Source organism: Periplaneta americana, chromosome 1, assembly GCF_040183065.1.
Source record: "Periplaneta americana isolate PAMFEO1 chromosome 1, P.americana_PAMFEO1_priV1, whole genome shotgun sequence".
In the NCBI taxonomy this organism is placed as follows: Eukaryota; Metazoa; Arthropoda; class Insecta; order Blattodea; family Blattidae; genus Periplaneta; species Periplaneta americana.
The window spans coordinates 129,726,018-129,739,617 of NC_091117.1; the positions used below are offsets into that span (position 1 = coordinate 129,726,018).

General features: G+C 32.4%; 1 protein-coding gene across 1 annotated transcript in view; it reads right to left on the reverse strand.

Moving 5' to 3' along the window:
- Positions 1 to 7,856: 7,856 nt before the first annotated feature.
- raptor (regulatory associated protein of MTOR complex 1) overlaps positions 7,857 to 13,600 on the reverse strand; it is a 128,346-nt gene continuing 122,602 nt past the window's right edge. The window contains exon 25 of the mRNA XM_069827267.1: positions 7,857 to 10,123. Coding sequence (XP_069683368.1) covers positions 9,928 to 10,123 — 196 coding nt within the window. The 3' untranslated portion in view covers positions 7,857 to 9,927. The remainder of the gene's footprint in view (positions 10,124 to 13,600) is intronic.

The window sequence follows — 13,600 nt, forward strand, 5'->3', positions numbered from 1 at the left end:
ACTTTATGGCTTTATGGTTATACAATAACTATAAGAGGTGCTTTGTGTGGCATTGTATGGGGCAGAAACATGGACATTACGACGAAGTGAAGAGAAAAGACTAGAAGCATTTGAAATGTGGATATGGAGGAAAATGGAGCTTGCGAAATGGACAGACAGAATAAGAAATGAAGCTCTGTTGGAAAGAGTGGGTGAAGAAAGAATGATGCTGAAACTGATCAGAAAGGAAAAAGGAATTGACTGGGTCATTGGCTGAGAAGAAACTGTCTACTGAAGGATGCACTAAAAAGAATGGTGAATGGGAGAGGAGTCCGAGGGCAGAAGAAAATATCAGATGATAGACGACATTAAGATAAGTGGATCATATGCAGAGACTAAGAGGAAGGCAGAAAATAGGCAAGATTGGAGAATGCTGGGTTTGCAGTGAAAGAAACACTATGAAAGATATCTATAATCTAATTATTACTTGTTGTACATTCCAAAGTAAAAAGAGACTAGCATTTTAAACAGAATGCTTGTAAGTAATATCGTATCTTTCTTTTTAATAATTATGTGAAGGTTGATAATTAACAGCATCCATGGAACGTAGCAGCTGTAGTAGAAATAATATAAGTATGATGATAAATCAGTTAATTTTTAAAGGTAGCAAATACTTCCTCCATTGTTTTTCATTAACGTCACATAATATTATGCCTTTCCCTGACAATATTAATTACTTCGAAATATATTGTATATTTAGGACATAGTATTATTAAAGTTTTATGACTTGTATAATGTTTAGATTACAATGACAAGTGCATTATTTTGCTTTACATCAACACAACAGAATCGCTGCTTCAATATATTGGGCATTACACGTCCAAGATATCTTAATAGTAAACTGAAAGTAACACACCTTATTCAGACTATATTGCTATAAATAAAATCTACACATTGCTAAAACTCATTAATGTGAAAATAATAAATATATACGTAACATAAAATGTAATAAAATGAGGGGTTATTCTGATACTGAAATTTGTTAATAGGATCCCACTATTCAACATTTACTGACAAATTACTGGTATACTTTATTTCATTTGCTAAGATCTTAAATTAAGAAATAACAATAATTATAAGAATATGAAAAACGCTTATCTGAAATGTTTACAATAAATCAAACTGCTAACAAAAAACATTTGCTATTCAATTCAACAATAATAAAACTGCACACTAATCAATTTAATAATTAACTCTAATGTAAAAATATTTGACTTTAAATAGCAGGCACTGTTCATGGTGACAAATCGACTATCATATGTATTTATTTTTATGGTTGGTTTGGCATTATATGAACTTTCAATTATAATTTATATTAGCATGTAAGCTTTCACAGCTGGCATCAATGGGACAAGGATTTTCTGGGCTGAAAGACCGTCGTCTACTGATGGTGTTATTACCGGTATCAGACATTTCGCTTATTGCTGCAGCAGACATCTTCAATAGCGAGATACACAAGGTGAAGATGTCTGCTGCAGCAGTAGACGAAACACCTGGTACTGGTAGCAACACCATCAGCAGACCACGACCTCTCAGCCCAGAAAAATCCTTGTTCCAATATGATTTATTTATTGAAAATATCCCAATTGTTTGATATACTCTTCAAATCTCGGCTTGGGGCAGGTATTTTGAAATATGCCATATTAGTTATGTTCATTTTATAACATTATTAATTATACTTATATTTTCAATTCAATGATGCGTGGTTTCTTGACCAAATTTATTTGAAGAAAAATAAACACTATGTAATGTTTATTAAATAAATTTGTGTTCCTTGACTGATGTATCTTGGTAATATCTATCACTATCTAAATCTTCTTTCTACTGTAGGCTATTGTGTTGGTTAACGTCATGTAGTCTGAAAATTTATGTACAGTCAATATGAAGAAGTTGGTGTGTTGATGATATAAACATTCAAAACATTTCTCAGTTTCCAAACGTCAAAGACATTACATACAAGAGTGAAGCTTGTTGTTATAATCAGTGTTTTTTATATTTACTGTAATACAGTGCTGTCACTGTGGTCTAATGCCTGGAGCACTGGATTTATAATCCTGTGGACTGAGGTTCGATCCCCAGCATACCCCTATTTATAACTTGTGTTGGGCAAGCCTGTGGTCCATTCTTCGGGAGCTTCGACTACCCTGTGATGACATCCCAACAACTCTCCATCATCATTTCACCTCATGTGGGTGTAGCATAGACCACCATCCCATGGCACACCCTGAGCAATGACTCTTTGTCAGTAAATTGGTCTACGTAACTGGCTTCATTCATATGGATGAATGACGAATAGTTCAGCTGTTACAAATGTGTCTGTAGTAAGTAACATTATTGTAATTATATGAATCACGAACACAACAGTATATAACCTTGTGAGATTTGTTCCACATATTGATATTATTATTATTATTATTATTATTATTATTATTATTATTATTATTATATTAGTCTATTATAAAACAATCTCATTGCCAAAATGACAAGGTAGAACAATACACAATATTAATAGTAGTAAAATACTAACAATTTCAAAATTACTACTCCCATTATTATATGCACCATGTATTTTTTATTTTACACCTCTTCTTATGAAGAATAGTGAACTCATAGAGAAAGTAAGATGCCACCAGTCTTCAGCATTGGTAGTTAACGGTTAATTTATGAACAATACAATGGCATACTTGGAAAATTAGTTGGTACATCAACACTACTTTCTTCCTTCATTTGCTCTAGAAAGAGATCATATTACATGTGAAAAGTAGGTAGGTAAATGGTGACCAACTTTTGATTATTGATTGAAGCTAGTGTTATTTTTGTATTTTGACAACTGCTTGTAGATGGGAGTAAGGAGTGTGCAGTTTAGAGGAATAATAATAACAAAGGCTCGCATTTCTTCTGTTGTTGTCTACATCTTAGTCACCCTGTATGAGCAAATCCTACAAGTATTATTGTAATATTAATAATAATGCAATTTCTTAGTTGTTTAATAATGCATCTGAACTTCTGTACCAAAGAAGTAACATAATAGAGAAACTGAATCAATGGGGAATTATATATACATAAGAGACAGAAGTATTAAACAAATTTCATCTCAGTCGACTTGTTCACCATAAAATCTCTCAAAATCTGTCGAGTAACAAATACTTATTGCGAACATCAATTCATTGGTAATCCAAATTCAATCCTAAGTTCGAAAGAACACAGGAACTGGTGTGATGTTAAATGTTAACATTTATATTTCCACATTAATGAGATTTCAAATCAGTGTAAGCACGAAGTGCCAATTGCATGTACAATCAATCAGTTGACTCAAGACTGCAGTATTTAAACATAGCTCATTTTATACACTTAGGCTAATGATTCTACAAACTTTATGCATAGGTGTACAATTCTATACAGACCTTCAGTTAATAAGCCATAATATGTCTCAATATGATATTACAAATTTCCCATAATGGAAACACAATAATTATGCAGCTAAGTATAACACATTCCTGGTTAACATAACTTTGGCCAGCTTTTGCAGCAAGTGTTTCATAAGGAACGACTTAATGCAATTTCAGTCCTACATGTAATCATGACAGTCTGAAACATGGCAGGGTAAATACGAACCATAATAAGTGTGTCTGGCATGGTAGTGGTGTAGAGATGTAATGATGTAGTGTATTATAGGGTGACTACTTACAGGGCCATATAGAAATGCCACATTACTCTACAATGACATCTGATTACAGGAACTTTCAGATGTATGTACATTAAAATTTAAGTGGCAATTTTTTATCAGAGTGGAAATAATTATAGGTATTTCATTAGGAAATAAATGGAATAATTCACTGCTACATATTAATAAAATTAAGTACACTACTATAAACCAATAAAAATTATAATAACAAAGAAATCTTTGCAACATATTCATGACGATAAAACAGATTATGAAAACTGAGACAATGGAAATATCTCGAAAGTCAGATTTGTAAAAATAGTGCCTACTCAATAAACTAGTATTTACAACTGTGACATTTTGTACTTACCATGCAAAATTTCTCTTGATAGAAAACTCAAACTGTAACGTTATGCAAATCATCCAAATTTCTAAATCAACTTTAAGTGCTTTTCATCTACACTATACTGAATAAACTGTACAACATTTTAAATTATAGCTGCCATATTCCTAAGATCCCATTGGAGACCTTTAAGCATTGTATAGGTGCAATCACCAAGATAACATAAAGCCATAACTGACCATTTTGTGCTATCTTCATCTCCAGCAAAGTATTACATATGGAATAACATAATATATACTAAAAATTAATAAAGCAGTCTTTTATTCCACGTAATTTTCACACAGATAAGATTAACATTTATCTGAAGATGTAGATATATTTCATCTACAACCCTAAATTCGTTCATGTATGTAATACCCCATCTATTCACAATATTAATAAATACAGTGAAGCCTCCTCAAGCCTATATTTGTGAATAAACCAAGATAGTGTCAGTAATTCTGGCTTCTGTTTGCAAAAATTTGAGACATAAATTATTTATTACCGGTATTCAATTATTTCATTAACTTACGTTCATAAGCAGTTTGTGATATATTAAGTAAAATAAAAAAATTATTTGGTACAATGATGAGAAAGAATAATGAACCTACAATATTAAAGGTCTCCTTAACAGAACGTAGAAAGAGTACAGTCACAAGCAAACAATAATGACCAATTTTAAGAAATTACAAAATAGCTATTGTAAGTGGGCTTCCACAGAAATAGAACATAACTACTATGTATTTGACGTCAACTGCATTTCTTGTTTACTATTTAAAAACCTTTATACAAATATTTTATGATCTGCAGATTATTAGAACTATTAAATCAGTGTGAACACTTTAATGTTCAGTACAGTACACACAATAAAATATAATTTTCGATGAAGACCAAGCTGAAAATTAAAACTTTTAAAAGTAAAATTGACCCTATTCAATCACTTACAAGTAAGTTCATAATACACCTGCACATAGGCGGAGTTATGGGGGGGGGGGGGCACTGCCACCCGAAACTTGTCTGATTTTTTTTCTGCTAACGTTAGAAAATATTGAATTCAAAAGATCTTTTTTGCTTTTGTTTATGATTAAGTTTCTGTTCTTAAATTGATGAATTAATGTCTTCAGATCATGTGTCTGGACTATAATATTTATTTTAAATTTCTGAATGTATAAGAATTCCTATACCTCATTTGAGGAATGGAAGCACTGTAAAGTTTCTTTTGTAACAGCCTATACAAGTCTGCAGGTGTTCAGGCCGCCACTTGGAAAAATATGAATAATATACTACACAACAACGCAGAAAAAAGAAAATTGATCTCAGTATAGTGTGTAAACTTAAAGACGAGATTAAATAAAATAATTCGAGTTTGCATTTCATAATTATATCTTCAGGAAGGTAAACTTTATATAAAAAAGTTTCTGTTAGCACTGTTACGTAGTTTTATTGATGGATGCATGTTGGAGTTTAAAATGGTAAACCGTAAAAGTGGAATCAGATTACTCATGTTGACATGTAAGATCGCCACAGAATACATAAACTCCAGTTCCCCTGATCCAGGGGTAGTAATTCAAGAGGATGAAAAAAAAACTTGAGTATCAAAATAATTGTTACTACAAGTCCATAAGCAGTGAAATACTGCTTTTGCTACTTGAAAATGGATTGGTTACCCATACCAAGGAAATTAAAAAAATTACTGAATAGTTGGAAGCAGCATTATATCCAGAATGCCTACAAACCACGAATCAGATTAATTATGTACCGAAAGAATAAAGAATGGAAGATAACTGAGAAGACATTGAGATGACTAGTTAAAGATTGCAGGTCTAAGATGTTCATTATTATGATAATGACTTTAACAACATAATATTTAGCAATTAAATTTGTCTTGGTGTTTCTGTACGAAAGAGAAAAAGAGAGAGATTGTTTTAAGTTATGCCCTATTATAATTTGTAGTGAACCTACAGTTCAAGCCTTATACAACTTGGTCTGAAACATCGTGGATGTGGATGTAACACTGTAAGAAACATGCCCTCGAAAATACCTATATTAAATAATCATATTCTGATATACTGTACCACAGTCAAGCTATAATGGGGGGAAGGAGGTAAATTATGTCCCTCATAACCTCGTTATATGGGGATTCTATGGTTTTGCTTTGTCCTCCGCCTATGCACTTGCATATATATGTACACAATAGAAGCTGAAATGTTTCAGATCAAATATGGTTAAATAAAAGTAAATTGTAAATAATATTATTTGGTATGCATTTCGACTACACTGTTCTTGTAAAACGATAATCTAGTAAATAGTTATTTTAGTTATTATCAGGAGAATAAAATAATTTATATTTATATCAGATAATGATTTTAAAATAATTAAACTCGGAGTTTATAATGGTAAACTGTAAAAGTGGAATCGGATTACTCATGTTGACACGTAAGATCGCCACAGAACACATAAGCTCCAGTTCCCCTGATCCAGGGGTAGTAATTCCAGAAGATGAAAGAAAAACTTGAGTATCAAAATAATTGTTACTACAAGTCCATAAGCAGTAAAATACTGCTCTTGCTACTTGAAAATGGATTGGTTACCCATACCAAGGAAATTAAAAATTACCGAATAGCTTGGAAGCAGTATTATATCCAAAATGCCTACAAACCACGAATCAGATTAATTACGTACCAAAAGAATAAAGAATGGAAGATAACTGAGAAGACACTTAGATGACTAGTTAAAGATTGCAGATCTAAGGTGTTTATTATTATGATAATGACTTTAACAACATATTTAATATTTAGCAATTACATTTATCTTTGTGGCTCAGTGCTAATATACTGGGCTTATAAGCCAGGGGTCCCGAGTTCAAGTCTTGATAGAGTCATCCTAAATTTATATATAGCTTGTGTTGGGCAAGCATGTCTTCAAGGTAACACAGAGGTTTTCTCTGGGTGCACCGGTCTCCCTGTGACATCCCAACAATTCTCCATCATCATAGTCATTCATTAGGAGGGTGATGTGGATCCATCTCTTGTGTTGCATTCTGGACAGTCTCTGACGAACTAAATGGTCTATGCTTCTCGGCACTAGCAACATCTATAAGCACACTCGTAAAGTAGGAGCAAATACTGGCAAGTTAAGGACTCTACCGTAGGACAAAAACTTGGCAATTATCTCATTTCAGAATTACGTATATTAATTATAGAACTGTTGCTATTGTGTTCTCAGTTCACTATTTTAAATATATTACAGTAATTTCAATTAGCATCATCCATCATCATCATCATCATCATCATCATCAACATCAAACAATCAAGATTTTTAGATCTATAGGTCTACTGACCTGTTCTGGTCTCAATGTTCATCCAGAATTCTTCTAAGATGATGACCTTAGCTCGGTTTTCCTTTTGGTTGGTACTTGCAGGTTTGATTTAATATTCAACTATTTTAATCAAAATGCATGTGGCCAGTAAACATTTTAAAAAGGCAGTAGATAACATACAGAGTCAAAGTTTTTCTTGAGTGAAGTTATTCCTTTCACAGACCATGAAGGCCCACAGATTGAATTGAATTTAACGAGGGGAGGGGGGCACTATGGCCCAGCACTGCGACCTTGTTCAGATCTTTAGCGCTAGCTCTCTGGTGACACATTCCCAAACCCACACCGGCCGACCACACTAAGATTCTCTGGTCCAGGTTTCGAACAGGCAACCCACTCGTCCCTAGGCCAATCCCTTCCATGTGTTGCTGGCCAGCATTCGAAGAATGCTACGGAATGATAATGAAATGGAGAAATGGTGACGGAATGATGTAAATGCCTAATTTGGGGAAAAATGGGAGAACCCCAGGAAAAACTCCTACTGCAACCTTGTCTGCCACAAGTGTCACTAAGGATTTTTTGAACGAATGACTGGGAATCGAACCTGGGCCGTCTGTGTGGCAGTCTGAAGGTCTGACCATTCAGCCACCGTAGATTAGGCCCACAGATTAGGAAGAGATTAAGGTTCCCACCTTTGCAGAAATTGGCATTAGTAACAGTGGAGATGTAATGCTTGCCATCTTTACCCTCATAAAAAAATACCACTGGTGCTCATTTCTGTTAGAAAGTGAGTGAACCTAGGGCCATAGTGTGGCAAAAAGAATTACATCAATATCGGGAATAGAACCCGCAGCTTTCTAACTTGCAGCAGAATGCCTTAACCACAATACTACATTTTGTTCTTTATAATATTAAGTAATTATATTTTCTAATTTCTGTTTCTATATGCTATTGGACAACTCAGATTTTGTCTGTAACTATTTTACATATGAGGACAAACTTATAACATTCCTTAACAGTGAGTGAATAAAAAAGAGAGAGAGAGAGAGAGAGATATTTCATAATGGGGTAAACGAAATTAAATTTCAAATCGTGGATATTATTTTTTTGTCTGTACTCACAATACAATCCAATCCAATTTTATTTATATGAGTAATGATAATGCTTCCATGTAAAGCAATGACACAAAACGTATTTTACAAGACAAATAAAAGATTATAATCACGTTAGAATACATTACAGAAAATTGAGTTCTTATGAATTTTCATATTTTGTATTACAACTTTCTATTTTGATTGCAAAAATTTTAACATCTTAATTTCGTGATTTATCAACGTCCATTTCTTAAAAAATGCCTCTAAGTCATAAAAAGAACAATATACTTATGTCTTGCTGAAATCCTGAAACATTTTAGTTGAGAATATATTATGTGAAATGGTTGAAAATACTGGATTAACCTCATTTTATAAACTGATTTTCAGTTAATAATGAACTTAATTATACAAAATTTTGGTTGATAACAGTTACAACAGACTGAATTGCCTTTCTTTGCATTACATAATGGTGGAGCTTCGAAATGTTAGCAGTTTATATAAATTTATTACATCACACGATGCTAAAACCCAAAAATTTTGCACCACAATGAACTTCAAACTTAAAATTGTTTCAGTCTAATAATAAAATCTAGTTTAAGAGGAAATATATCAAGGATAAGATTATATTATCTAGTAGTTCTCCTTGGTGGCAACATAATATAGGTTTTGTTTTCTTAATTCCAACACGAGACAAACATTGGTCATAACATAAGTAAACAATATCCTTGCTTGATCTTCAAAATAACACTCAGTATATTATTATTTTGTAACTGAAAGTAGAAAATAACGGAGAATATTATTTGCAGTTACAATTTTCAATTTACCTTCAGTACAGAAATAGTTAAGACTCGAAGAAAGAAAATGTTGGGACATGAAAAGTGGAACCATTTCTAGACAGAATACTGTATATTGTGCGTAAAGTCTCAAATTATGCATGCCTTTATAATATATAGCAAATATTTTAATTTTATGTAATGCAATATAGAAGCAAATCCTGAATGCAGTATGACAGTATAATCAAAAACCTGTAAAATGGATTAAAAATTACTGTCCATTCATTCAATAATAATCTCTATTTATATGCAGATACACTTATGTTCTCACTAAGACAGTGATATTTTGCCTGACAACTCATTATACCTTTGTTTCAGATAGAATAGTTACCTTCATTACAGAACTATATATTATAACATTCAAAGAAAGAATATACAGCCCATACATAGATAAGATGAAATGGAAGTAATCACCCTGTAATGCACTTAAACATAACCATATATTAACAGTTACTGCCTATTGCTTTATATGGCAGCTTTGATGCAACAACTACAACATTTACCTGTAAGTTAAATGCTTACCTGTCCCTAACCTCTCCCCCCCACTGCCATGCATCTCACCACAGCTGTATTGCAACAGGGGAGAGTTGGTTGATGGGTCATCTCTTTGGATCAATAGAATACACACTGATAGAGCTGTCCATGCTTCCTGCTGCCAGGCACACTCGGTAGGGGTGGAATGCCAGACAACTGACAGGACCAATTCTTGGTCCCATGAAACCTTCGTGGTATTTTATTGTGTTAAGAGGTGCACCTTCCATATTGAAGATGCTTATATACTGGTTTACTGAGCCACTGCAAAACAAAATAATAATAATGTAATAAAACTATAATATAATATTATAATAATTCTAGTTTAAAGCACCCAGTATTCCTGGATTTTCCTGTTCACTTATATCTTTAATTAATCTGTTGTTTGATTTTTCGGAGATGTCTGAAACTCCAGGAAATAAAAACGAATTGTCTTTACTAAGCTTCCCTCGTCCCTAAAGATGAATCTTTACATAACGTCATTTACATGAATTAATGACCTTCTTAGCCAAAATATCTGCCAGTGTTAACTCAGTTTAAAACAGCTGAAGATCAGGCACCAAAAAGGAAACATTCCATCATGTGCCATACGTTCAACAGTTTTTGTTTTTAATTAGCACTGTCTTGAAATTTAGCAAACCAAACACATTCCTCAGTCCCTATACATGCGTGTAGCATTGACTCAATGTTCCACATTGATTTGAAGCTGTGATGACATACATTTCATGTAATATGTCCACGTATGCTTTCACTTGATCTTCAAAGACAGCTAGGGAATTTCCTTGTTCCGAGTCTGAACCTCTTGGGTTATCATAATGAGCTAAAATTTACCTCTTTATCAGTCGCACTACAGAATCAATATATATAATTTTCACCCTTTGACCACTGTAGACCTCTTTTTATCACACCCGGTTTTTTAACATGAATTGAAAAATTAAAGCTCACAAATTCAAAACATATTATTATATTATTTTTATGTTATATATAGTCTATAGATACAAATACAGTATAATCTCGCAATAAGTCATTTTTTGACCTAAAGAATATTTTGAGAGACATATTTTAGAAATTAAGAGGTAGTTTTATATTGGCAACATGATTATACATATATAATTTCTCAATAACACATTTTCGGACATTAACAACAATATTTTGAGAGACATAATTATATTTTAGAATTAGTACACTGTTATCTTCAGTGGGCTTACGTACAATTAGGTTCAGAAAGAATGAACCGACTCTTAGCAGTTTAAATGTTAAATTTTAAGTCAGGTTCACATGAGTAAATTCACTGCGTTTGAAGGCAATGCTGTGATGTCTGTTCTGGTTGATTGTTTGATAGAGGTCCATCTACAATGCAGCCAGTGCAATGAAGTGATGTAGCGTAGGGATAAGGTTTCTGATTTCAGAACCAGAGGTTGTAAGTTTGCTTCCCGGCAGGGTTGAATTTTTTATTGTATTATTTTATATTTTTAATGACAAGTGTTAGTGGAATTTGTTAATAAACTTGGTTATGCAAGTCTTGCAAACATATTACAGCCCATTATTTGTGGGCTATTATTAGGAAAGATCTGATCTGTATACAAAATTAATAGTCAGTTTCATGTATTTACCATATCACCTTTATAATAATAATAATAATAATAATAATAATAATAATAATAATAATAATAATAATAATAATGGTAAGTTTCTTATACTTTGCAGAAATTAATAATTGTATGAGGTATTATTTATATAAGTATAGCCATGCTAAATGGGGGAAATTACAATTAAATATCTCAAAAACAGAAGACTACAATAATAAATTGAGAGAACACGTAGAATGATAGAATACATAGAATACCATATATAGTAAACTGCTTTATTACAAACCAGTTGAAAGGAGAAACATAGGACGCCCAAGAAAGCGCTGACCAGACATATTAAACCACTTTGAAACTGGAACAGTCTTGACTAATCTGTGTCGTAAAATATGATGATGCTGATGGTGACGATATTATTTCTACTAGTTTGTTGACAAATGTCCCAGACCAAAACAAATGCCCTGAGTGAAGACTGTCTCATTGTAATAGAATTCTCTTCACTTGTCGTAACACATTTGTAAAACGTGAGTGATCCTACATTACGAGAATTGTGAAATTTTCATAGGTGTTACGGGTGTTTTGGGACGAAAATACCATTTATTTCTGGAGTTAATATTCAAAACACATATCAAAGTAAAATTATTTTAATATGTAGCGAAATAAAAAGACGAACTATCCTTCTCTAGATCCCACGCAAAATTTTACAGTTTAATTCGATATGTAGGCCCTAATTAATGTTTGCAATATCATATCTGGTCCAAAAAGGGGCTTCAAGAACTTAAACAGCTGCAAGTAACAGATATATGAATGACGAAGAATATGAAATATCAATATAATATGTTATACATTATTACAACATTAGCTCTACTTTTTATTATTTCTAATATTGTTTTATTATTTATGAAAATTGGCTTTCAAATGTTGTTAATGCTCCCTGTGAAGAACATAGGTAAACAAAAAATACAGAAAACTAAACTCCAATATGAACTGAAGAAGGGTAAACAGTATTACTTCAGTATTGCCATTATTAAAACACAGAACTAAATTAATGTTTACAATGATAACATGTTTTAATGTTGTAGTTAAACATAATTTTAAAAGCTATGAGTGAGATATAAATGCAGACAGTTTTATTAACAGACAGTAGTGTTGCCCAGGGGATGGGTTGTGCTATTTACTAAACATTCAGTCGATTTCCAGGTGATGTCGCCACTTGGTACGTGTGTAAATGGTGTATATAAACACTTATTATGGTAATTTTGTAATGTAAAAAATGAAGACTAACGGAGAATCGAACCTCTTACAACCAATGCTATCCTTTATCCACCTACATATGCTACAATAGCTCATATTTTAATATGGCATATTACGTAGCTTTCTCATTCATCTTCGTTTCGATCAATTTTGTACCCATTTCGATAGATTTAGTATTTATCAATTTTATTGCTATTTCATTCTTCAGAGGCCCTGATGCAGCTAGAATCAACCTTTCGTTTTATTTTATAACATATTTTAGAAAATACAGCACATTTGCATGGTTTAATTGTGTCATCTTGTGAACTGGAACTCAGACATTTGTTGCCGGCCCATTCTTTTTTAACCTTATTGTATCTTCACATACTACATTAGCAACATCGAGAATGTATCATTGATTTCTTTTTGATATGCGTACAATTCTTTGTTTTCCTCTCTATTCCATATATATATATATATATATATATATATATATATATATATATATATATATAAAATGTTCCATCCCTAATTTTCTTTCTTCTCTCTCTTTCCCTCGCAACCCAAATGAATATCACCACTCACTGAAGAATGCATACAAGGTCTTTTATTGAAAACTCATGCACTTTGCTGCACTTTTTACAAATGAATATAATTGACTTAAATCTATTATATTTTCGAATACAGCTTTATAATCAGTTAGTGAACAACAGCTTATTATATGTTGTAGGTCGTTTGTTCCTGAACTATTTTCGAAGTTGTATTTAAAACTATGAATGTAACTGTTATTTTCAAGCAATGCTTTCTGGAGTTGTTCAATTAATTCTACTTTTAAGCTTTTGGTAGGCTCTACTATATTAGAAATAACAGACAATTGGTGAGCTTCTGAAACAAAATATGCTTGTAAGAACTAAGGGTTATT